General features: G+C 35.4%; 8 protein-coding genes across 9 annotated transcripts; 4 read left to right on the plus strand and 4 right to left on the minus strand.

Moving 5' to 3' along the window:
- Window positions 1–1,148: 1,148 nt before the first annotated feature.
- LOC6640565 lies at window positions 1,149–16,707 on the plus strand. Its single transcript, XM_002063522.4, has 3 exons — window positions 1,149–1,568; window positions 11,636–12,500; window positions 16,435–16,707. Exons 1-3 carry the CDS (start codon window positions 1,425–1,427, stop codon window positions 16,686–16,688), a joined length of 1,263 nt encoding a protein of 420 aa, XP_002063558.1. The 5' UTR covers window positions 1,149–1,424; the 3' UTR covers window positions 16,689–16,707.
- LOC111519841 (neo-calmodulin) lies at window positions 5,860–6,492 on the minus strand. Its single transcript, XM_023181990.2, has one exon. The coding sequence runs from the start codon at window positions 6,401–6,403 to the stop codon at window positions 5,960–5,962; it is 444 nt and encodes a 147-aa protein (XP_023037758.1). The 5' UTR covers window positions 6,404–6,492; the 3' UTR covers window positions 5,860–5,959.
- On the minus strand, window positions 8,650–9,446 carry LOC6640567 (calmodulin-beta). Its single transcript, XM_002063524.3, has one exon. The coding sequence runs from the start codon at window positions 9,272–9,274 to the stop codon at window positions 8,828–8,830; it is 447 nt and encodes a 148-aa protein (XP_002063560.1). The 5' UTR covers window positions 9,275–9,446; the 3' UTR covers window positions 8,650–8,827.
- LOC6640566 (protein lifeguard 1) lies at window positions 14,856–16,262 on the minus strand. Its single transcript, XM_023182142.2, has 3 exons — window positions 16,104–16,262; window positions 15,341–15,577; window positions 14,856–15,279 (listed from the first exon to the last, which is right to left on the minus strand). Exons 1-3 carry the CDS (start codon window positions 16,260–16,262, stop codon window positions 14,881–14,883), a joined length of 795 nt encoding a protein of 264 aa, XP_023037910.1. The 3' UTR covers window positions 14,856–14,880.
- Window positions 16,708–17,235: 528 nt separating the features above from the next.
- LOC6640637 (protein lifeguard 1) lies at window positions 17,236–19,578 on the minus strand. The gene is made up of 3 exons (XM_023182118.2): window positions 19,376–19,578; window positions 18,587–18,831; window positions 17,236–18,523 (listed from the first exon to the last, which is right to left on the minus strand). The coding sequence occupies exons 1-3, from the start codon at window positions 19,425–19,427 to the stop codon at window positions 17,921–17,923; spliced, it is 900 nt and encodes a 299-aa protein (XP_023037886.1). The 5' UTR covers window positions 19,428–19,578; the 3' UTR covers window positions 17,236–17,920.
- Window positions 19,579–19,809: 231 nt separating this feature from the next.
- Window positions 19,810–20,165, plus strand: LOC6640636. The gene has a single exon (XM_002063520.4). The coding sequence runs from the start codon at window positions 19,828–19,830 to the stop codon at window positions 20,128–20,130; it is 303 nt and encodes a 100-aa protein (XP_002063556.2). The 5' UTR covers window positions 19,810–19,827; the 3' UTR covers window positions 20,131–20,165.
- A 1,421-nt stretch (window positions 20,166–21,586) lies between these two features.
- On the plus strand, window positions 21,587–23,859 carry LOC6640635 (mitochondrial-processing peptidase subunit alpha). The gene is made up of 5 exons (XM_002063519.4): window positions 21,587–21,785; window positions 21,865–22,246; window positions 22,305–22,862; window positions 22,925–23,429; window positions 23,492–23,859. The coding sequence occupies exons 1-5, from the start codon at window positions 21,724–21,726 to the stop codon at window positions 23,662–23,664; spliced, it is 1,680 nt and encodes a 559-aa protein (XP_002063555.1). The 5' UTR covers window positions 21,587–21,723; the 3' UTR covers window positions 23,665–23,859.
- Window positions 23,860–24,263: 404 nt separating this feature from the next.
- Window positions 24,264–25,788, plus strand: LOC26530023 (ribonuclease H1). Of its 2 annotated transcripts, XM_015178933.3 has the most exons (4): window positions 24,266–24,796; window positions 24,852–24,935; window positions 24,993–25,249; window positions 25,307–25,788. In XM_015178933.3, the coding sequence occupies exons 1-4, from the start codon at window positions 24,419–24,421 to the stop codon at window positions 25,674–25,676; spliced, it is 1,089 nt and encodes a 362-aa protein (XP_015034419.2). In that variant the 5' UTR covers window positions 24,266–24,418; the 3' UTR covers window positions 25,677–25,788. The 2 variants fall into 2 exon arrangements, with proteins under 2 accessions (XP_046866054.1, XP_015034419.2); XM_047010098.1 differs by having other exon boundaries at window positions 24,264–24,796; window positions 24,852–25,249.
- Window positions 25,789–25,805: the final 17 nt, after the last annotated feature.

Genomic DNA, 25,805 nt, shown 5'->3' on the forward strand with positions numbered 1-25,805 from the left:
TGATCGCACATATCAAATGACATAGCAACAATGATTGTTACCTTTATTTTTTTATAGACGTGGTATTTATTACATTTTAATAAAGGTTGTTAGAATAGTAAACATATAATATTATTTTCTTAAGCAGCATCTAAATAATGTAGAAAGGACTATACTTAATCGGGTGAGAACGAGATAAACTATGAGAAATGTTACCTACTTTTACCATAGTCCTTATTGTTTAATGTTTCTATTTATCTAATCTACAGGTAAACAAAAATAATATACCTGCCGCATACAATTATCTATAGTAAGATCACACATACATATACGTATTAAGGCTTTTCCCTAAATCGAATCACTTGTATAATATGTTTAAAGAAAACTTCCCCTTTTATCCAAGATTAATTACTTACCTCTCTTAATTTACTTTTTCAAACATAAAAGTTAAATTTAAAAAGTGTTGAAAAAAACGACTCAAAGCAGTTTAGAAAAACAATTTACGTGCATACTTTAAGGGGCAAAGGTCCACCATATATTATCCCTATTCAATTTTATAACCATGTCTCTTAATGGTCAGACTTGTGAAATATTTCAATTTTATCTGAAATGAAGTACACATATTTATACATTTAATTAACATTATCGAATTTACCTAAAATATTATTGATTACGAAATGTGTTTTTTCCTAAATTGAGTCAGGAGTGCTCCCAAAGGGATTAAAATATGAGCGATATGAACAACATTTAGGTTTTTCTTGATAAATTGCTTGTCGGAAATAGTTTTCTCTGGGGTATAACTTTAGGTACATACATATGTATATCCGTCTTTTCAGAGCTTTTAAATCGACCTTTGCTAGAAATCATTTCATCTTTTTGATTATGGAAAATTTCAAGCACTCAATGGGGGCAATAATTAATCTCTTAATTAAAATGAAATCTAAATTCGAATGTTAATCTATTCTATAACAATCCGCCTACGCGCTAAATTTAAAAGTATTTATCGTCAGTTTCAATATGAAATATTTATTAATTTATTTTTATTTTCATTTCTCATTATCAGAGCAAAGAAGACGACAAAGACGACGACAGCAACAAGAGCAACAACAACAACAATGATGATGTTGACAGTGGTGCTGCTTGAGCCAATGGCAACAACAACGAAAACAATAAAATCAATGCTCAATAATTGTTAAAAAAAACAAAAACAAAAAACACTCTTCACAATTTGTGATTGACACAAACGAAAAGAGGAAAACGGAAATCGAAGAAGCAAAGAGAAGTGAAGAATAAATAATCTAATCTAAACTAGACGATTTAAAGACACCCAACTTGGGTCTTAATCACCCAAAAACAAATTCAGACTGGAGGCCTCACTGACCCTAAAACGCATTTTTGCACGCAAAATTGCCTACAAAACGAAATCAAAGTCAATTTTAGCGGCCATGCGAACGAAACACTTGATCCTAATACTAATCGGTGTGATAATCGCTACGATCGTGTTTATTGTCTTTGGACCAGCCGGTGAACCGAACGATTCCTTCAAGAATATCGTTGTCCAGACGCATCAGCAATTGAAAGAGTTTCAGGTAAGTCACCTTTAGAATTCCATTCCCCTCGATTTGATTGATAGTCGTTTTGTGGGGGGGTTTTGTCTTATCATAGATTTTGAAATAATCCTCTAAGATAGCGCACTGCATATGTGTGTGTGTGTGTGTGTGTGTGTGTGTGTGTGTGTAGTGACTCTAGCTATCTCTCTTATCAGAGAACTCTTCATTCATCCCAATTTCAATTTGGAATAACCATTTAGTGATGGAATTTCTATATGTCTATCATAATTTTTCGTTGTTATCATAGACACATGACAATTTAATAAGATTATATTCAAATTGTAAATTAGTCATACTAACACACCTGCAAAGGGATTTGTTTTTTGTGTGACTCATATGGAACTTCTTTTTATTATTTTTTGGGGAATTTTTATGCCAATCCTAAAAAAGGAGAAAAAAATACATTTTTAGGTATGGTTTATCTAACACGTAAGTCTTAAAGTACCGGAAAAAAACTTTAAACACTCGATTTCCTACATCGGTTTCGCCCCATTGACTGGGCCTTTAAGTTTATGTCTTGTTTTTTATCTAACCGCCACCACATTGTAACTCAAGAGGTTTTTACCATAACAAACAAATGTAAATATGAGTAGAGCGGAAGTTTGAATACCTTAAATGTTGTTTTGTGGTCAACTTAAAAAAGGGAAAGCCTGAACAGGTTTATATGTGAATGAACTAATTTTTAGACTACTTTAAAACTATTGCAAAATGGGATTCCATATATCAGCTCGTATCCTTTATAGGATTTTATCATTTCTATTTGATGTTTATGAAAAGTATTTAATTTCAAGAGGAATTATATGAATTTTACTTCATTTGCCCTACGATAAAAGGTCATCTACATAAAATAGTGCTGGAAAAGTCCTTAGTCTTTAAAGTTTAAGAAATCGTGCAGAAACATTTTTTAAGCCCTCTTTTTGGAATCGTAAAGAAATATTTACACTGGCAAAGCATAATTTTTCATGAACTTTTATTGCACCAATATAAAAGGTTCTAGGTTAAGAAGTCGATAAAATTGACGTTTTACGTCATCAAAATTCTCACAAATTGTTTCAAATATTTCAGAGAGCAATCTTTTTGTTATCAAATCTGTTTTTTAGTTAGCTCAAGTTTAATTTAAAACAAAGGTTTGTTGAATATGTGTTTTTTATCTCATAGAAACTAAAGATTATAAGTGTGTGGAAGATTGTGTAAAGAGTCACTACTCTCTAGGTATGTAAATAGAGATAAAAGTAAATAAAAGGTTTCATTTTCATTCAAGTTTTCTCTTTTTTTTTATTTGTTTTGTAGAATTTAAGTATCCTTAAAAGGGTTTTCCTATGTGTCAGTTTCATTTTGGCAAAGCCTCATCAAATGATTGCCAATTTTCTCTGTTGGTTTTGGCAGCAACAGTCTGTCTGTCCGTCTATTCGGTCGGTCTATCTATGTTTTGGCTTGGCCTTGAACTGCACTCATATGTCCATAAGAAGGCTCCCACGTTTGGGCCATCAAAAATGTTTAGGCTTTCATCTTTAAGTACATGGGCGTAGTAGAAAGCAGATGAAGGACATTTAATGATGTTAGAATTGAATATTTGGGTCGCTGATCAATCGATAAGTTGATAGTGGTAACCAATAACCATTAGGTTAATAGACTAAATGAGCTGCTTCATCCCCTTTCGACATATACTATATGTACTGGAGACGAGGAAATGGGTGTACGCCCATGTCTAGCTGTATTATTTTGTCATTCTCATGCTCTTAACTAAATTGAACGACTCTCTGCTCACTAGGCTGGCCGTCTGGAAAGTAAACTAAAGTAAATGACCCAAAAGAAATCATCACCATAATTTTTTTTCCTTCCCCTACACCTACATAATCCTGCCCTGTGGATGGGTGTGGGGTGTGGGTGATTGTGTGGTAAATACAAATTCATAGCCCTCTAATACATATGTCTGAAACTTCAATATTATTTTTTTTTTCATGTTGTTGTTTGTTTGCCAAAACGTTTACTGTTTACATTAATTAGATTGCGGTCACTTTCCGGCCTCGATGTGCTGGCTTTCAGCTCTTTCCTTCCCTTGCTCCCGCCTGTTTTGCGTGTGGCATATTGAATTTCATTTTGCCACAAACACACACACACACATAACCTTAACATAAACTTAATTTCAACATTAAAATTTAAGTTTACAATCATTGCAAGAGTTTTGTGTGTGTGTTTGCTATCTCTAAATACCTGAGCAAACAACATTAATTATTTCATTTCTGTGATAAATCTTATCATACAGAAAGAATTAGTCAGTCAGTTTTTCTCTGTCTTTATCTAACCTTCTATCTATACATATATCTATGTATCTTGCTGGCATTTAGTTGATAATATTCTACTCTGATAAAAAAACAAAACATTTTTATTTTCCCCCTTCTTTTCAAGCCGTCTGTGACGGATTTGATTTTTATTCATATACAGATTCTCACGTAGAACAATAAAAAAAAAACCCAATCATAACCATTGAGTTAATGAATTGGTCTCATGGCGAAGTGTCTATACCCTTTTCTTTAGGGAAAGTAATAAAATATATGTCTATATTAGCAGTAAACTGTGATAAAACATGAAAAATAGCTATATATTATAGATCAAGAGGTTATTAAACGTATTCGAAGTTATCCCACGGATCATCGGGAGCGAAATAAGCAAAGTTTTGTATTTAGATAGATCGAATGTTTAAATTTAATAACCAAAAACGATTTCGCCCTTAAAATGACAAATTCATATTTGAAAATACATATATGATAATTAAAGATTAAGTTTAATCACATACATCTTATAATTTTAATAGAACATGCAGTATTCACTGTATTCCAAGTGGATCTAGTTGTATATTGATTCTTTAAAATGCCTTCCTTTTCAACAATATTCTAATACCCTCACTAGGCCGGAAGAGTAAATCAAAAACCGCCAACTCATTGCATTTCATTAGTCAATATTAAACTGGTTTTAGTTAGGCCATTGTTTTGTTTAGTATTTGCATTAGGTTTTTGGTTACATTTGCTTTTGATTTAGTGCAATTCTGAATCTATGTTGTTTCTCGTATTAAAAGTTGTTTTACGTTGGTAAAAACTTTTTTTTTTTTTGTATTTGTTGTGTCACTTTGGAATTCCTACAATTATCATAAAGAATTTGATTTTTGTATTTATAATTTTGAAAAGTGCACGTGTCTTACCTTAATTATATTTGAAAATTATAAGTTTGCTTCGATTGGATTCGATGAGAATAAGACATGTGTGTTTGACCAAAAAAAGTACAAGGGGGAAACGCAATAAAACCAAATGCATGCAATCGAGGGAGGTTTCAAGAAAGTATTCTTCATATTAAAAACATTTCCCAGCAAGTTTATAAGTCGACCTCGAGATGGTAAAGTGAGGGAATTGGGTCGGTATGTTTGGGTTATATCTTTTATAGATATCCGCAAATAACTTTTAACATTTATGAACACACAAGTAGTAAAGGGGGGAGGGGCCCTTTTAATAGGCCATATAAAAAGATTTCCTACTTTTAATTGGTTTTCAAGTACGCAAACAAAAGAAAGTCCATTCTATATATATTTTGGTATGGCATATACATATATTATTATTGTATTCGTTTAATTAGAGCAGTCAAGCGATTTTTATTGATTAGAAACTGAGGTAAAAATAAATTTTTGGATAGTTTCTCTTTAAATTGTCTTCAGTTTTCATCATGCTAATTCTGAAAATTAGAGCTTTGATGGCATTAAAAAACCTGCTTCGTTTTGAGAATAAATTTGGAGTCATTTCCTATTATAATTGTAATGGAGTTGTCCATTTAAATGAATAGCCACCATCGGTTGATAATGCATTTTGAATGGTTATTAGTATAAATGTAATTATTATCGGCCAACAAGCACTTTTCAAACCATTCAAAGCCACTTAAAATTATCTAACCTCTGACATTTGATTAACATGAAATAAATTGTCATTGTGTCGTCTGAAAGTCATTGCAATTTGTCTAATTTACATGGGACATGTCCCTTCATTTCACCATTCATCTAACCATATCTAGTCTAGTCTGGTAATAAGCCATGTATATATGTGTGTATATACCATTCATCGGGGGTATAACAACTTGACAAATGTGTCAACCCCTTAAAGAGCTGAGCTCACGCTCGATACTCTTAAATAATTGAACGGCAAACCAAATGAAGAATGACCCCGTCGAGTCAGAACTAATAACATTAGCCCCAATGGTTCTCGCATTGTTTGAAATTCCATTAAAATTAGATAATCAAGAGGCTTTATTTTACATGCCAAACACTTGTTAAAGTTGTCAAAGAAATTAGTGTAGAAAGCTAGATATGCAATGCTCTTCTTTCACGTCTAATGCTTAACAGCATCCAAGAACTCTTCAAAAGTGATGACCCCATTATTATCGGTATCCACTTCTCGAAACATATCTTGGAATTCCTGTTCTGTGAATTTTTCACCCAAATTGGTCATTACGATTTTCAAATCGGGCTGTGTTATAACACCGTCCTCATCACGATCGAATACCTTGAATGCCTCCATCAGAATGTTGTCGTCGTAAAGATTTTGAAAACGCATTGCCATCATGTGTAGAAATTCTTGAAAATCAACCTCACCATCCCCATCGAGATCGACCGTGTCAATCAAGTCGTAGAGTTCAGCTTCGGTGGGCAATTGGCCAATAGAACGCATTACATTGCCCATCTCAACAGCGGTTATATTACCGGTGTGATCCACATCAAAAAGTTTGAAAGCATCATAAATTTCTTTAACTTGTTCTTCAGTTAATTCAGCCATAATAAAAACAATTATTTGTATCAAGTTTTGTGCTTTGTATGTTGCCCTTAGCAAGTGAGAGTTGTGAATGAATATAGAATGGGCTATGAATTGACTTTATAACAAAACACAATATACACAGCCTACTTTTCAATTACATACAGATTGGAAATTTAGAAGATTTGAGTAACATTTTTGATTGTCCGTCCTTATTTTACTTTGTGTTTGACTTATGGGAAATTGTCTTTTGAGTTAAATTGTTTGATCATTTATGTTAAGAGTCTTAAAGCGTTAAAGACTCCTAATTCCTTATTGCTAGGATCCTCATGCCTAGGATCATCAATTTGTTATCATTGTTTGTCACTCAATTGCTTCAGGTTGTCTTCCCTCTTCAATAGGGAACTCTTTCTCGATATCTATACTGACTTGTGTATTTTTGCCCACATATTCATAATAAAATTTTTGAAGCGATACATAGTATATATTATATGGAGTTATCTATGTAGATTTCAGAAATTTGAAGGATATTTTCATAATCGATGACTAAAAACTTCTAAAAAAACTGAAAACTTAAAGGAGTATGAATACCCTTAATATATTGTGTGCAATCCAATACCTATTTCGTTTAAAGTTTTATATTTTTAAAGTATCCTTCATTTCATCTATTCTCAATATTAAGATTAAGTAGCCCCAGTATTTAGTTCTTTGATTCAAAGGGTTGAAAAATTAAATGCATTGCACTTTGAATTAAATTGTCAAATTCTCCAAGATGTTTAAATGAAGGCTATTAAGGTCTTGGCAATAAGCTTCTGATTATCTTGACCTCGTTCTTATTGCAACAGAGTGTCCCCAGAGTGTGTTTCTATATGAATGTGTTGGTGTGCATGTCATCAAATTAGTATTGAACTCGGCTCCCCATTAATCTTAAAAACAAAAAAACAAATATAAAAGAAATTGCGCCGCTTGTTCAAATATTTAAATTGCCATCGTAATCAGCGTTGTTCTTTATTTTCCCAAATGCTTGTTTACAATTGTGTGTCGCCGTCGCCGTTTTGCCTGGCTCCCGTCCGCATCCGCTTTGTCCCTTTTGATTTTCTTCCCTAGTCGAAAGTTCCTCCTTCTTTGGCACATTCCCTGGGCGCCTCCATTAGGCCACATGCGAGCATTTCGAGTCACGCCATTGGAAAACAACAACAACGCTGGAGAGCTCACGTGCCACGCGGATATATGAAATGTATATACATATGCATTATATTATATACCATAGATTGATGCATTGCCAACTTTTAGGCGGAATGAAAACATAAAAAGGAACTGAGGAAACAATCTTGGACATTTGATTGTTTAGTTTCTCATTGCTTTGACGAAATCTGCATAACTGATCACACCATCATTATCATAATCAATCTCCTGCATCATAACAGCAAACTCTTCCTCGCTAATATGTTCGCCCAAATTATAGATAATGGCCCTCAACTCGGCTGTTGTTATAAAACCATCCAAGTCACGATCAAATATCCTAAAAGCCTGCCTCAGATACTCATCACTATTCAGCTCCTCCAGACGTCTGAGCATCAGCGAACAAAACTGTTGAAAATCAATCTCGCCCTCACTTGATTGATCCACCTCGCTTATCATATCATAGAGCTCAGCCTCGGTGGGATATTGTCCAATGGCGCGCATAGCGACACCCAATTCATTGCAAGAGAGTTTTCCCGACTTAAGTTTTAAGAGGTCGAAGGCCTCACGAAACTCATTCACTTGATCTTCTGATATTTCAAACGATGACATTTTTACCTTTAATTTGTGCATTTTTGTGCGAAATTTTTTGTTTATTTTTATATATTTTTATATATATTATTTTTATATTTTTTTTGCAATATTTTTTTTATTTTATTTTTTTTTTTTGTATTTTTCTCTCGATTTTTTTCGAGTGTATTGTGATATGTTTCGTTGTTTGAGAAGTAAACAAAGGCATAATAAAAAGCCTACTTAGTAATTTAAACGATGAATTTGCTTAGACTAGACTCTTAATATGAGAGACTAGAGAGACTCTTAGATGAGAATTAGGATACATTTGGGTATGAGGCCGTCAAAAAAAGGACCTTTTAAAACGTCCTTAAGGAAAAGAACAAAGGGAAGAAGTCTAAGAAACCCATGGAATTATATAAAAAATGCGATTTTCAAAAGATTTAGTGACATTCGCCTTATTTCTCTTTGATCTTAAATAGCCTTTTGTATATAATACAAAATGGTTTTTTTTTTATACTTTTCATTTATTGTTGAATTATTTTGTTAATAGCATAACGAGAAATTGGTAATTGTTTTTTTTTCCTGCAACTATTTAAGTTAATTTTGATTTTATGCCTTTTTTTGGAAGTAAACTTTTCCATTGAAATTTAGAAACTAGATAACATTAGAAGCCAATTGAAAAACTACTTGAACTTAAATCGTTGACATCATGCCAACAAAATCATCGAAATTCATTTGTCCATCATGATCGTAATCATATTCTCTAATCATTTCATCAACTTCTTCATCGCTAATTTTCACACCCAATGCCGTCAATACGTATTTCAATTCGCCTGGGTGAATGAAACCATTGTTATCTCTATCATAGATACGAAATGCTTCACGTAGTTCATCCTCATTGTTGGTGGCACGCAATTTCCTCAAAATCATGGCAGTGAATTCTTCAATTTCAATGGAACCATTACCATCGTAATCCACCTCATTGATCATAGACTGAAGTTCACCCTCACTGGGATGACAGCCCAAGGAACGCATCACAGTTGCCAATTCACGTGTAGTGACACTTCCCTCACTATCCTTCTGAAGTATTCGAAAGGCTTCGGTGATCCAAATCATTTCATCGGGTCGTAGTTCCTCCATGGTTAGAAAATATATATATATATATATATCGATATAGAGAGTATAGGGATTGGGGTCTTTGTGGAGTTGCAATAGTCCGTGTATTTCTGTAGCTTTAGTTTTTTGGGGAATAGTTTTGTTTGAATTGTTTTGGGAATAGTTTTGTTTGAATTGTGTTTGACGAGTAATATATTAGGGTCTGATATCATGAGGTATATCATTTCATTGCCTACTTGATACACACTCCACAACTTTTAATGAAATTTCAAAGGTTTGCTAGGACATTGCAATTTGGAGGGATTTTTTCTTCAATTAAACAGGGTTTTAAAGGCATAGCGACATATCTCCGCCCAGTACATTTTTCTGGCGGAGATATGTGGCATTTTTAACGACTGAGATATGTCGTTGTAAAACGACATATCATCGCCGGTGATCTGCGCGGAGATATGTCGTTTCAAAACGTCATATCTCCACCGTTAGAAAAACGACATATCTCCGCGCGAAATTATTATTAGGGTTTATTATTATATCATCACCGGTGATCTGCGGAACGACATATCTCCGCACGAAATTATGTCGTTTTTCTAACGGCGGAGATATGTCGTTACCCTTTTTAAAGTGCGTCCAACCTTCTGAGTATTTATCAAGAAGACATCCATCGACTTCTAGGCATAGTAAAAACGTCTCTATTACCAACATAGCTTACCAATTGACCTCCTTGTGCATCTCTCAAACTGAAATACTTCAACGTACTGTGGAAGATGATGAAAATGTCATTTATTGCCTGTTCAAGTATAATAAAAACATATTCTCATTTCCATTGATAGCCATCTTAATAGGTTCTTTGCTTTTTGCAATGTTGAAAGCCTTTAACAGAATTGTGACTTTTTGTTTTCTGTAAATCGATCAATTTAATTTTAAAAGCCACAAGTCTCTTTTTTTTTTCATTGTTTTTGTTGCCATTTTGCCTATGATTTTTGTCGTATTATGCAAATTCAGGCCCCTTGGCCAGGCCATATGCCTTTTCCAAGCTATGCACAATCGTGGTCCTTGACACACAGGTGTCATTCCTGTCAGTATCTGTGTATAGGAGTGTGTGTGGGTATTGTTGTTTGTGTGTGTGTGAATTTTGGGGCCAAAGTGTCATGCGATTTGTGTGTTGGCGACAACAAGCCTGCCTTTTGCCGTAGGTTAATTTGGTTTTAGCCTCTCTCTCTCTGTCCTCTGCCTCCTGCAACTGGCAACGTTTATTCTTTCTCTGCCTTTGCCACCCAAAAAAAAAAAAATGGAGAAGTAGAAGGAAAATACTAATCTGAGTGTGCGGCAAAAGTGAACTCTTTACAGGCATGTGGCACGCCACACACAGAACGAGAGCAAATTTGACATCAACACGAAAATATGCCACAGCCGTGACCAGAGGAGCAAAAACGAAACTAAACTAACTGAACTAATAAAGCGATTTCTTACATATGCCAACGCTAGCTATTATAATATAAATTCAGGAGCGCTATGAGGAAATCAGGATCAGAATAAAGCCAAAGATCTGTGGTATTAGAAATCAATCTCAAATAAGTTGAAACAATTATTGGATTGTGCAAAAAATTAGTATATCTTCTTTAGCAATGAAAGAAAAACTAAATTTTCTTCAAATGAATGGAAAAAATATAAAGGAAATGCTTCGTGAAATGCAGGAAACAGAGAAATCGAATTTGGGTATTATAATACAGACCAAAAAACCTAATAGAATCTATTATCCAGTCGACAGAGTTTGCGATTAGGTTAAAAGTTAATCGTCAGATATATGTAGATAAGAATCAGCCCCTGCCGACCATTAAGATTATATTTTTTTGCCACTGTGAGCCCACGTGTTAGTTGTCGAAATTAGTTTATTAGCTCAAAGGATGGGTATATTATATATTTATTCTTGGAATGGGCACCCGTAAAAGCTAGACCTGCATAACTACTTTAGCTAACAACTAGGTGTAGGCGGGATAGATATTGTTCCCATGACAGGGCACAATTTCATTGTCTTCCCTTAGCTAAGGGAAAAAGGTATTAAGATGGGAAAGGGTCTGGGGTGTCTATTAGCAGCAGCTAGCCTATTGATATATATACCAAATGAATAGAAATTGTGGCGCCGTTATGGATGGTGTTTTTGTTGTGTCCACGCCCTTTTGAAGAATAAACATAAACCAGGAAAAAGAAAAAACTTTATATAGGAATGATATTAATGATACAAATTTCTAGCACACGCCATTTCCGGGCTAGCAATTCAATGGCATGTTGGAAGTGCAAATGTAGTCACCATTAAGTATGCGAAAAAAGAGGCCAAGCAGATGTCAATTAACCTCTCATTTTACTATCCTTTTCTTTTCGTTCTAGGAGAATTTGCGTGTTGGATTGGAACGCAAGAAACTCGAATTAGATCCCAAATATTTATTGTTGCTTGGCTTCACCTCAGGCAAGGATAATGCACAGCAGGATGCCAATCAGGAGCAACAGCTGCATGTGCAAAAGACTGACGTACCCGCCTCGGCGACCAAGGCGGAATTGGAGCTCAATGATTTGCGGCATGGGGATGGGCCAAATAATTTGGCGGAGCTAGCCAACAAATATCAGAGGACTAATGGTGGAGAGAAACGTAAACGCATTACCACGCCATATAATGGCACTAGAGCCAATTTCACTATAGTCACGTATGTGCAAGAGGGCCAAGCGCCATCGGCCATACTTCTGGCCCAGAATATAGCAGCCAAGCTGCCAACGGAATATCTATTGATCTACGATCTGGGCATATCGGAGGATCAATTGCGTACACTTAACGCCTATTGCAATAGCAGTCGTTGCTCTGTCATCACCTATGACCTATCGGAGTTTCCATCCTTTGTACAGGATCAACGTACACATGCCTATCGTCCTATTGTGATAAAGGATGCCCTAATGCGGGCCAAATCGGTGCTCTTCACCGAAAACTATATGCGTCTGCGTGGCGGACATCGGGAGTTGCAAGAGCTACAGAATCGCGTCCAGGTCTCTGGAGTTCTTGGCTGGAATACCCCAACAGCCGTATCCTCGCGCACGCATCCGAAAATGTTTGATTACTTTGAATCGGATGCAGAGAATTTTATATTTTTGCGCATGGTTGATCTCGATGTGGTCTTCTTTGTGGATAATCTCTTTGTCACTGAGAAAATCATGCTGCCATGGCTGAAATGTTCATTAACATTGGAGTGCATCGATCCAATTGGTGAGTGAGTCGCGAATGGTGTCTGGTGATGATCCTGTATTCCTTTTGGGTCATTAGTCGGGCCTTTAGTTCGCCTTACTTCTAATCAATATAAATCAATCAATTGTATGGGGGGCCCACTAATGACCATCATTTGCAGGGCATTTGCTTGATGGCACGTGAAATATTATTTGTTTTGTTTTGTTATATGATTAAGCAATGACATTGCATACTTTTGGGGGGTACCGAATTTCACCTTTAATTCAAAAAACCACAAACATCAGCTTATCAGCAATTGGTAATCGAAATTGCATCATTATCCAATGAAACAATTACCATTACCAATAGATTGATAAGTTAACAATTAAATAATAATAAAAAAAATAACTTAAATCTAATTTATACAATTTTCAATCGAAATCGTTTGCTTTCCCATTAAATGATCCACTTCAATTAAAGTCTGATAGCATTTACTAAATATTGGTTTTACATTCGGTTCGTGATAATTGTCATACATTTCTATATGATAATCCTTAACCATGGGATAAGCGTTTGCAGCATTTGATAACGCCCAGGGACAGAGGCAGGTGGAATCCTCCAAATCTTCCTCCATCTCCTCCTCTTCCTCATCCTCGCATTTTAGGCAATTCCACTTAACATTTTCACCTCGATTACTCATTTGTTTTATAAATTCAGAACTGGAGTACTCAGATTCCTTATCCTCCTCGCCTTTTAAGCAATTCCGTAAAACAATTTCATCTCGATTTCTCATTTCTTTAATAAATTGCAAACTAGAGTACTCCAATTCCTCGTCCAACTCTTCTTCCTCGCTTGCAATTTGTTCCTTCTTCTCTGTGGATTGTTCCGCTACTTTTAGGCAATTTTCCCAAACAGTTTCACCTCGATTTCGCATTTCTTTAATGAATTCCGAATCAATTTCTTCTTTTGCTATTCTGCTAAAATCACAAAATGGACAATCGCAACACTTTTTACTTTTTGTTTTCTCTTCTTGAATCACTTTTTGTTGGTTACGCTTCTTTCGTTTCATTTTCGGTTTTTTTTTCTCTTTTCGTACGAATTCCTCCTTTAATTCAGGAAAGTCGAATCCCAAATATTGATCTGCATCCAAGTCGAAATACAAATGACGTTGAGCCCAAATTTTCAGGTCCACAAGACTAATGGTTCTGCCTAATTTACTTTTTACATTATGGCTAGAATCACGATAATATGAAGAATTACTTCTGGGAAAGGCTAAGCTCGGTTTATAAGGATTCATAGACTTGAGAAATGGACGCGATGCTGTTGGATGTTTGAATGATATGGGCTCTTCTAGAGATCTAAAATTTAATTTCCTATAGTATCCACTCAGATCTTCCCTTAATTTTACAGTCCTTAGATAGCCACCTTCAATCTCAGATGGACATGGTTTCGCTAGCTCACTATGCGAGGATTCAGTTGATGTTGAAGATGATTCGCTTTCAGTATCAGATAGAATGTAATCTATTACTTGAAGTTTTATTGCCGTAACATCATTGAGTTTTTTCTTTGATCGACCGTTTTCTAAGCCCTTATATGGTTTTATTTTAATATTTTGTTCCAACTTAAATGACGGAGAAGAAACATCGCTAGGCATAAAAATAACTTCACCTTTTTGAGAGCCAAACGGATTTACTTCATTCACATGACTAGGTTTGAAACCTGGAAACTTCTTAAATCGAAATTTACTTCTTCCCCATTTTTCAATGAATTTTCTCCAAAGTGGTCCAAGCATGCGATATGACTTTTTATAATACAAATATCTAAGAAAACCAAAAGCCCCTATATTCTTCAAATGACGAAGTGCTCGAAATATATTTAAATCTTTTTGGTTAAGCAGTTTTCTCAGAACTTCTACAGCTTTCATATTAAGTCGACGTCTATGACGAATTTCTTGTGGCTGTTTAAATTTTTTATATTGTTCCCATAAATTGAGTATATATTGAATATCAGAAATCGGTTTTGTGTCTGAATTTCTATGATTTCTCCATTTCAATTGGGATGCTCTACGTGCTTTCAAAAGTATCCTTGCCAATTTTAGGCGATATAAACGTGCTTTCAAAAATATCCTTGCCAATTTCAGGCGAAATAAACTGGCGTAACTTTTTATTCTTCTTCTTTTGTATAGTGCTCTATTTTTAATCATTTTCACTTGGGTTTCTATGGGTTTATAGTCCAAATTCAATTGCTTAATGTCCTTTGCAATATTTTGCCATTTGGGTGTTTCAACTAATTGCATTTTTATAACGATTTTTGATTGATTTTCTGTTTGAATCATAATTAAAACAAAATTTATAAAAACCGAAAAATTTAGTATTGAATAAAAAATAGAAAATAGACTTTTATTTTAAAGGCATCTTTATTTTTAACAGACTTCCGAGCGACAACAGTCACGACAAAAACGAAAGGCTCCAATAATTTGACTCAGAAATATAACTTTAAACAAGGACCATACGAATTTTGGTATATCAGCATAAATATTGCAAGCCGCATAAATATGTTCATGACTCTTCAAATTATAGCCATGGCGACCACAAAGCATATGCTGTGTGTCATAGAGCACATACCAACCTTCTACGATACAAACAGCCGCTGAGACTACAGTCATCATTTGATTTAGCTGATAGGCCAATACCAGAAAGAAACTGAATGCTAAACATAATACTATAATGCCATAAATTTGATTGAATTTGAATTTATATTGCTTCGAATAGAGCATCAAAGCAACTAGTTCAAATATTAAGGCCACCGGGTAGATTTGTATCTATGAGGAAAAAAGGTACTCAACAAAACTGAGTCAACCATGTCATAAAGAGCAAACTCACCCAATGTGTTCGACCCAAAGTGTTGGTATATAGACTTCTGTTTATCACACTGCAAATTGTGGTCAACAGGAGGGCCAAATAATTATAGGGCGGTGTTCTGCGCCAATCTCTCAGAATGTAGAGGCAGGTATATATTAGCACATTCAACAGGGTCACCATTAAATTATAGATTTCCATAAATTGCAAAGGAAAGGCCAATAGAATCTCTATACAGGGTATACACAAAACAATCTGTAACTATAAAATAACTGCCAATTGGTTTATAGCTAAGACATATTATTTCTAGATATCTAGATATGTGCATTTAATCATTAAAAGAGCATCAAAAGTATATTTTTGGTAAAAATTTTGCAAATATTATCCTTAGTTCTTTGTTTTTCTTTATTAGAATTTTTTCAGTTTAATCGTTATGGAGAAAATCAATTGCAATAAGTATGCTTTTTGATCGTAGGAGTTATCGATTTGTAGAAAGCAAATGTCCATTGATAGTAAATAGACGTAAATTTGATGTGTTATCGTTATTAAAATCGTTTCAAAATCGTTTAAGTAAAAATCGGTAATTTCTTGGCGATAACTAGCGAGTACTTGACTTTCAATTATCACTCAGTCTAATTTTACTCAAGTTTAAAGTATCTTTTATGTTAACATTACTGAATTTGTGCTATAATAAGTCAACCATCCTTGATTAATACATAATCGACAAGGTTCCTTATGTTATCGATTAAAATAATATATTGTAAACTAATTTCTAACTACCACTTACAATAATTATGGCATAGAAACGTCTCACCAAAGATCGTCGAAAGCGAATATCAGTTATATCAAACTCATAGATCCGTCCGTGACGTTTTTTCCGATTGATCAACAGTTCACATTGTATGGCTATATCCTGGCCTTCATCGATTCTAATGGAGCTAGCCATGCGTTGGCATTCAATAGCCGTTTACAACTAACATTTAAATGGTTCACTTTATTGACAAAAATTATATCTACAGATAAGAACAATATGCAGACAAATATAAATATACATTTTAATCGTTTATCTTGTCTAATTTGATTATGCTCTTTTCTTCCCTCTCCGCCGTTTCAACTAGGTGCCCAATCTAATGGCTGCAAATTCAATAAAAAGCCATTGTATCGTTATTCCGGCTGTCACGGCTATGATGCATCAGCTTTCAATATAGTACTGGGTCTAACCTGGCACTTGGATGACTCGAAGTATTCCCTGCCCAGCGATGCTGTTGAGAATATGTTCTACAAGGAGACCCTGGAGCAGTCAACTAAAATCCTAGAGAATCGGCGACGTAATAATAGCGATACCTCAGATCATCCATTCACAGAGGATTGAAGGAGCGCGAGGAGCAAAAGGAGGAGGATATTATTATGAGGACTCAGGAGATTAGCCGCTGGAACAATGCAAACGAACTGAATTTTGCAGTTTAGTGTGTAGTCTTTATTTCATATGCATACACAAAAAAATGGATACACAAAAGCAGAAAAACGGAAACCAAACATAAAATTCGTTGTGTGTGCGAAAACTGACCGACCGATCTATCAATCAATAGATCGAATACTAATTATGAATGTGTGCATGTATATGTTTGTATGTATGTATGGGCAAAATTGACCATAGGACCAGAGCAGAGAATCATTAGTCACGTTTTGAGGTTACATAGTCGAAGCCTTAGTTAATTATTCTTAAATTAAATACGAGAAAAAACTTATATATATAGATATTTATGTGACTGTGTGTATATGTGTGTGTGTGTGTGTGCGTGTTTGTATCTGTTTGGCTGTATCCTTTTTTCTTTCCCCTCTCTCTGTGTCTGTCCATCTCTAGTTTAATTAACATTTATTTTGTATATAAGGAAAAAGTGAAAAAATTCGAAATTACATACGATTTTTTGTGATTGTATTTTATAGTTACAACCCCCAATACACATATACATATAAAATTTATAATTATACATATGTATGTAATTAACAATTGACAAAGAGGAGCCAAAAACAAACTTAAGCTTAATAAAATAATATATATATATATATATATAAAGAAAATGAAATATGCAACATAAAATGTTGAGTTGAATTCAATTATATAAAATCAACAGCCTTGACTCGTTTTTTTTTAGTATGGATTTTTATTTAAAATAACACTATGCTACAAAACTTCGATGTTTCTACGAATGGGACAAACAGCTAAAAACAAATGCTGATAAAGAATGGAAACGGTCAGTTACTTAAATATTATATCAAAGCTTTCAAATTGTATAAAATTAATAAAAATAATTCATTTCCATTCGTTTTGATTGCATAGTGTATATTTTATATAAAACTATTTTGTTCTTTTGGCTAACCATTTGATGGCCATTTTGATCAAGCTTAGAGCTAAACATAATTGTTTAAAATTATTTAAGAGTCTTTAGTTTTTTTTTTGTTCTTATTTTTTGCTTTTTTGTAAAATATTTTTCACAATGTACATTCACATATATAAAATGGTAAATTCACATACATTTAGTATATATATATTAATTTAGGTTTATATTAGAAACAGTTTTTTGTTTCTCATGCAAATGCAGTTTATTTTCTGGCAACCAAACGTAGAACATATAAAAATATACGCACTATATCCACATAAAGTGTCAGGGCAGCAAATATATAATCCTCTGGATTAAACTGATACTTGTGATTGCCGCCCATGATCAATTGAGTGTCATAGATGAGCAGGAAACAGGCGATCAGGGCGCCGAACGAAGCAATGGCAATATTTGAGAAAATGGAAGGATTAAATGCACCCACAAGACTTAGGACAAACAGACACAAAATACACGAGACCAGGACACCACCCCAAGCGGTAAAATCATATTTGGTTTGTATGGCATAGATGGAAAGGCCGACCACCAGCAGGACTGTTATGCCCACAGCCATTAGGACATCTTGTGAATCCAAACTACTGGCCACAGCGCCCAGCAACAAGGACATGGTCACGGTGAAGAAGCCCAGGCATATGAAATTCAACGGAAAACTTCGTCGAGCTGTCTCACAGCAGGCCATCGATAGCATTACGATTATATTGGAGACCATTGCGACTCCCAAAACATATTGATTTTGCCGTACAAACCATTTTGTTGGCTCATGGTAGATAAAAAGTGCAATAACACCGCAAGTAATGAGTAATTGTACCTAAATGAAAATATATTTAAAAATAAGAAAATATTTATGAACATAAGTTTCTTGTCATCTTACCAAGAGTATTCCATAGACTTTCCTTATGAAACCTTTGCGTATGCTTTGATCGTTAAATGCAAAATTCGGATTCTCATCATCTTTTGGTCCTGTCACCACATAGGCGGAACCATTGTGTATGATGATCTGACCAGTCTCCAATACGGCCAATGGATCGGCGGCGGCTACTCCGGTTGGCAGCATGGCGGCATTTGCCGGTGGAGGCAATGGTATAGGTGGATATCGTTCGCCATTATTAAGTGGTTCTGCGAAAAAATGCGGCAAAATAAATAAACCAATAATTGCTGAATGCACATTTCTAGGTAATTCCAATAAAATTTTCCCCAATGGGTGGAAGCAGGACCGGTTTTTGTAAATATGCACATAATTAATAAACAATAAGTTGGGAATTTATCTACGTATTGGGTATTTTATTTTCTTGAATGATTTTACTGTATCATTTGGAAAATTGTAAATATTTATTTCGAGCTCTCATCACATTGAACTTTAAAATTTCTAAGAAATTTGACTGATAAGATTAATTCAATTAAATATATTTTTTGCAATTAAAAAGGGCGCCCTTTTGCTGATTCGAATCGGACCTTACATATGTACATACATATATGTATAAAGATTAGTCACGTCCCCCCCTACTTCCGCCCGATTATCTGGTATAGACATTTGAATTGTTTCATGTTTCAGTCCATTATAGCTCATTTGTTTATAATCCCGGTTAGAAGATGTTTGACAAGTTACGTTTTATATATTTTAAATACATATATATGTACCTAAATATTTTTAATTACTTACTGGCTAAAGTGGCCAAGTCCTTTGGCTCACTTTGCATGCGGTTATATGACATTTTGGCAAGTTATCAGTAATTAATTTTTTTAAAAAAAATTTTGCTTATCTTTTGCGTTTTGTTTTTTCTTTTCTTTAATATTTTTTTTGGATACACCAGAAGCTGGTGATAAACGAAGTGAAATCTGAAATGCGAATTCTTTCCTGTTCTGTATACATATTCTAATTAAGCTTTAGTCAATTTTATTTCTGGCGTTGCCCCACATTGGCCAAATTTGCCGAGTGCGCGCATTTTTTAAAAAACAACAGCTGTTTGAAGCTTTTACGGCTAAAAATCTAGCCACTTTTAATTTTAAAAACCAGTTTTTGGATTTCTGCACAAAAAAGTAAAAGTACTTTATGTGCGTGTCTTCTCGTAGCTGAGTGTGTGTGTGTTTTTTTTTTGTAAACAATTGACAATAATGTTTGTAATTATTAAAATTTTACAATTCTTGACGATTTGGCAGTTGTCAAAAATGCATATAAGCCATGTGGAGGCCTATGATCCAAATGATCAGAAAATAAGTGAATGTTGTCTTCCTCCAGAGGGCATGTTCGAGGCCTTTTACCCCCGTGAAGTTGAAGGAATACCCAATTCCAATTCTCGTCCAGCCCATGGTCATGGGAGTTTCTTTAAGCACCGCAATCCAGCTTTGGTGGATACAAAAAATGCAGCTGCCTATGGCTACCGTTTCGATGGCAAAAGGCGTTTTAACTATGATTGAAAAATAATAAAAAATAATTCCAAATTGTGTCTAAGCTGAACCAAAGTCTTTTATTTATTTCTGGCGCGCCAAACTATTACTTATTGGATGTTTGTAAGCTCTGTCTGTCTCTTACAAATTTCAAAAGAGTAGTTTTCTTTATAAGTAAAATGAATCGAACGTAAATTTTTATTTTATTCATTTTCCTATTCCATTTCGTTTGTAAAGAACAGAATTGAATAATTATTTTAAAATTATCAAAGCATTTAAAAATTCATTATTCTCAATTAAACTCATTAGACGACAATTTCAAAAGTGTCAATTAAATAATTTAAAATTAGTTGGTTCTTTTTGTAAGTGTATCCAATGGAACAAATTTATTATGTCCAAATATCATAGTTGAAAGAATGCCATACGAAAATGCAAAAGATTATGCTTATGCATATCTAAATCAACAGACTAAAAGGTCGATATTGGCGAATGTTTTGATCTTTATTATTCCATGACCTTAAATTAAGGCAAAGGCAGTTTTTAAGCTGTAATGTTTTAGGTACAAAATCCAGCGCTAGACTCTTTCTACGATCTTCAGAGAGTTGTAGAAACTTTTGGCCATTAAATAATAAGCAAAATAGAGATAGATCCAATGCAAATCGAGGGAATTGGTATAAATATATGACAACATTTTAGACGTTTAGCGACTTTTGTGTCTTTTATTATATTTGATCTCAAGTCTGAGAAACATCAAAATAAAATTGACAAACTAGAAAAATAATCCATTATCCTCTGTTTTTACCGTTGCGATCTTTATAAGGAATTGTGAAAGTGCCGAAGGTCTGGCGGGTGGTGGAGGTTAATGGTGCTCCTTCAGCAATTATGATAAAACTTATAAGAAGTAAAATCACGTTAAACAGCGACATGGCGGGGATGTTCATCCTGAATAATAAGTTGGTATACCAGTTAAAACCAGCGCTTTTTATAAGAAAATTCAATAATTGCATTATCCACACATAAATAAATTACGTCCTCTTGAATTGCATAAGCGTTAACATTAAAATTAGTCTCTTAGATAATGCAACGGAACGAATTGAATATGACAAATGGATTGCCGTCAGTATCGTTGGACTAGTCGTTGGACTAATAAAGATCGGTCAAATGGAAAATTTAATGAGAAATTAATTTTCACAGTTCAAATTTATACAATTGAATCCCTTATATGTATGTAGTCGATGTCGCTAACACGAGATCTTACAATAAAATGACGAGAGGAAAAAAAGAATGAAAGTTTTTACGATTTCTTAGAAACAGAAAGAATTTTTAAAAAGCAAATTAATTTGATTTGCCAGAAATTATTTATGACATTGGCAATTTTTTTAATTTAAAATCCGTTACATTAACTATTGGACCTAATCGGCTAATATATATTTCCCACCTCTAACAAATTAGTGTTGACTAATTTTGTTACATAGGGAAATTTAAGTTATTTGTCAACACCTTTTGGAAGTTCAGCTCTGACATCTGACAAAATTTATTTAGCAAAATTCAGAGTCAAAACAGAAAAGAACTTTACGATCAGAACAAAATAAACCAGTCTAGCCACACGAAGAGGAGGAGAAGATGAACCCACGATCCATCGGCATGCTGAAAATGCTCAAACTCAAAAACTCATGGCGTAGCACGTAAGTTCCAATCCACCGGCTGCCGGGTGATTGTTATGTGACATGTGTGTCAAATGATAGATTTCACAATTCTTCCCAGGTTACCTCGTTGTTTTGCCACTAAGATCACAACGGTGGGCAGTGATGAAATAGGCAGCGGCACTGGGATAGGCCAAATCACTGGCGGCGTAAGGAATAACGAGGGTGGTCCGCATAATGTAAATAACCCCTCAACGAAAATTGTCACACACCTGCCACCATTAACTGAGCCATTGGCGAATTTGCCAGAGGCTGTCTACGCCCAGCCATTGGCCGATAGTGCGGTGACAAAGGTCACAACTTTGGCCAACGGTCTGCGCATAGCATCCGAACCGCGTTATGGCCAATTCTGCACCGTGGGCCTGGTTCTGGACTCGGGTCCACGCTACGAAGTGGCCTATCCCAGCGGCGTTTCGCATTTTCTCGAAAAACTGGCCTTCAATGTAAGTTAAATCAAACTCTAATCATTTTCAGTATGCTTATACATTCCAACATTTATAGTCCACAGTTAATTTCCCCAATAAAGATGCTATATTGAAAGAGTTGGAGAAGAACGGCGGTATCTGTGACTGCCAGAGCTCAAGGGATACCTTAATATATGCTGCCAGTATAGATAGCCGAGCCATCGATTCAGTTACCCGTCTTTTAGCGGACGTTACTCTAAGACCCACACTTCCTGAACAGGAAGTGAATCTGGCGAGACGTGCAGTTAGCTTTGAATTGGAAACGCTAGGCATGCGGCCAGAACAAGAGCCCATCTTGATGGATATGATTCATGCGGCTGCCTATAGAGATAATACATTGGGCCTGCCCAAATTGTGTCCCGTGACCAATCTGGACAGCATTGATCGTCAAGTCTTGATGAACTATCTGAAATATCATCATGCACCCGAACGCATGGTGATTGCTGGCGTTGGCGTAGATCACGAGGAGCTAGTGGAGCATGTGACAAAATATTTTGTTGAAGATCAGGCCATTTGGGATACGGAAAAATTGTCGGACTCTGGTCCCAAACAAGTTGACTCATCGTTGGCCCAGTACACGGGAGGACTTGTTAAGGTAAGTTTCTTTTACATTAAAGCAAATCCCTTACATAGATTTTAACAACTTTTCGTTAACAGGAAGATTGCGAAATACCCATCTATGCTGCAGCTGGCCTGCCAGAACTAGCCCATGTGGTTTTGGGATTTGAAGGCACCTCTCATCAAGACAACGACTTTGTTCCCCTATGTGTTCTTAATATTATGATGGGAGGCGGTGGTTCATTTTCCGCTGGAGGACCAGGCAAGGGCATGTACTCACGGCTATATACCAAAGTGTTGAATCGATATCATTGGATGTACAGTGCCACGGCGTATAATCATGCCTATACGGACACTGGACTATTCTGTATCCATGGAAGTGCGCCACCCCAGCATATGCAGGAAATGGTTGAGGTATTGGCACGCGAATTAATAAGCATGGCCGACGAGCCAGGCAGTGAGGAGTTGATGCGTTCGAAAATTCAGCTGCAATCCATGCTGCTAATGAATCTGGAATCGCGACCAGTTGTGTTCGAGGATGTGGGTCGACAGGTGTTGGTTTCAGGACACCGGAAACGGCCCGAGCATTTCATCCAAGAGATTGGTATGATGTTTGACAATGTGTAAAATGAACGTTTAAATAATTTCGAATATTCTTAATTGCAGAAAAAGTAAAAGCCGCTGACATTCAGCGCGTGGCCCAGCGTCTACTTGCTTCTCCGCCATCCGTGGCTGCTCGAGGTGATATTCACAATCTGCCAGAAATGAGCCACATCACCAGTGCCCTCAGTGGAAAGGGAACATCCACTTTGGGTAGAAAACTGTCGCTGTTTAAGTAGCCGAGGGCGCATCTGAAGTCTTCTTAAGTGCAAACCTATGTTTTTGTTACTGGCTAAAATTGGCTAAAAATCTAACCAAAATTCAATCTGATCGTTTAATCTTGCTGCTACAAACTCATTTTTATTTTGGGATAACTATTGGGCTCAGATAAGAAGAGTATATATTTTATATATACGCGATAATGAAACCTTTAACAAGACTTTTATTTCCAACAAGTTTTTCTACAATTTGTCATGTTTTTTCCACAGATGCAGTCTTCCTTAAATTGGAAAAGTTTCAAATATTGTTATTTGTTCTTAAAATTTTAGTAACTATTAATGTATAGTTAATTAATTGCATTTTCCGTTTCGAACAAGTCAATAAAATTTGTTAAATCCCTGGTATTTTAAGTATAAAATTCAACAATATTCGAAATTAATTTTAATTTAAAAATAATAATCAGTATCTACAAAGCGATGTTGACTATTAGAACATAACCAAAGAATTTATTTACTGACTTTTAAATGAAACCAGCTTCATATTTATTCACTTTCTATGTGTTTTAAAATCAAAGTCAGCTGAGAATTTGCCTTTTTTCTATATATTAAAAAACTTACTAAACAAAATTAAATTCGCGGGGAATTCAAAATTTTGTTGTCACGTCAAAATCTGTATAAGTTAATAAGAGCCCAATAATCGATAAAAAAATCCCAGTATATCGTAAAGAAATCCCAGTATAAGGTTACTCGTGACTCACGATAAATAACAAACAAAATGATGTTTTTGCTGCGCTCAGCTGTTAATGGAATCTCTAGTGGCGTTCGCATCCAAATTTATAAACAAACTGCCACAATGGCTTATTATGCAGTAGCCAAGGGACACCAGGTAGGCATCTTTGATACCTGGTCAAAATGCGAGGAGCAGGTGAAGGGTTTTAAAGGAGCTGTTTATAAAAAATTTAAAAGTCGCCCAGAGGCCGAAGATTTTATAGGAGCCAAGGCTTCTTCTAGTAGTAGAGCTAACTATAAACCACAGGAAATGGCTGTTCCATTGGGACAGAAGGAGCCACCACCCAAACAATGGAACAAGAAGACGGAAAATAAAACATCCGCAAAGGTGGATTGGCCTGATGAGGAACTTGAGGATCATTGGGTAAACTAAGAAATAACAGACTTATGTCGAATTTTAATAAATACACACCTTACAGGCCAAAATGATGGATCAACTAGAAGGATCAGGAGGGACAGCATCTAACTCAGAACATGAGGAACTTATTACTGAAGATGACTTGGTGGGCGGAGAAAAACTACCGAAAAGAGGATATATTTTAACTGAATATATATTGCAGATTGCCGTTATGAATGAAGTTGAAGGAATTCCCAGTCGGAAGCGAAAAATTGATAATGATGGACCAAGCACGTCCAAGTTACCGCGACATTCTTCACAAGTCTTGGAAGCAGTTGGTCGCAAGCATATAGGACAATTCGAATTTGAGATCGATGCGCAGGGATTTGTCATTGTCTATACAGATGGCTCATGCCTAGGCAATGGTCGCAAGGATGCATGTGCCGGCTTTGGCGTCTACTTCGGTGACAATCATAAACTGTATGTTAATTTTGTAGTGTTATGGCCTTTACTTTTATCTAATAAACATATTTTCAGGAATGCCGGCAAGCCTGTGCTTGGACGCGTTACCAACAATGTGGGTGAAATTCAGGCTGCTATCTATGCCATCAAAATCGCCAAAGATCTGGGCATTGAAAAGTTGTGCATATGCACCGATTCCCAATTTCTCATTAACTCCATTACATTGTGGGTGAAGGGCTGGAAACGTCGTGGTTGGCGCTTGGCAAACAGTCAGCCAGTGAAAAATGTGGCTGACTTTAAGGAATTGGATGAACTGCTGGAGACTGGCGATGTTCAAGTTTGTTGGCAGTATGTCGAGGCCCACAAAGGCATCCACGGCAACGAAATGGCTGATAAATTGGCACGACAAGGTTCTGCCCTATACAGGCAACTAAGTCAGAAATAGATTTTATTGTAGGTTCTAATAAGTGTAACGTTTTAAATTTAAGCGCCAATTTCTACTTTATAAACTGTCAATAAGTTGGCATCACCGTAAATAAATTATAATAAGTTGGCAACCCTTCTCTTTTGTTTA

The sequence above is a fragment of the Drosophila willistoni genome (genome assembly GCF_018902025.1).
Source record: "Drosophila willistoni isolate 14030-0811.24 chromosome 2L unlocalized genomic scaffold, UCI_dwil_1.1 Seg196, whole genome shotgun sequence".
In the NCBI taxonomy this organism is placed as follows: domain Eukaryota; kingdom Metazoa; phylum Arthropoda; class Insecta; order Diptera; family Drosophilidae; genus Drosophila; species Drosophila willistoni.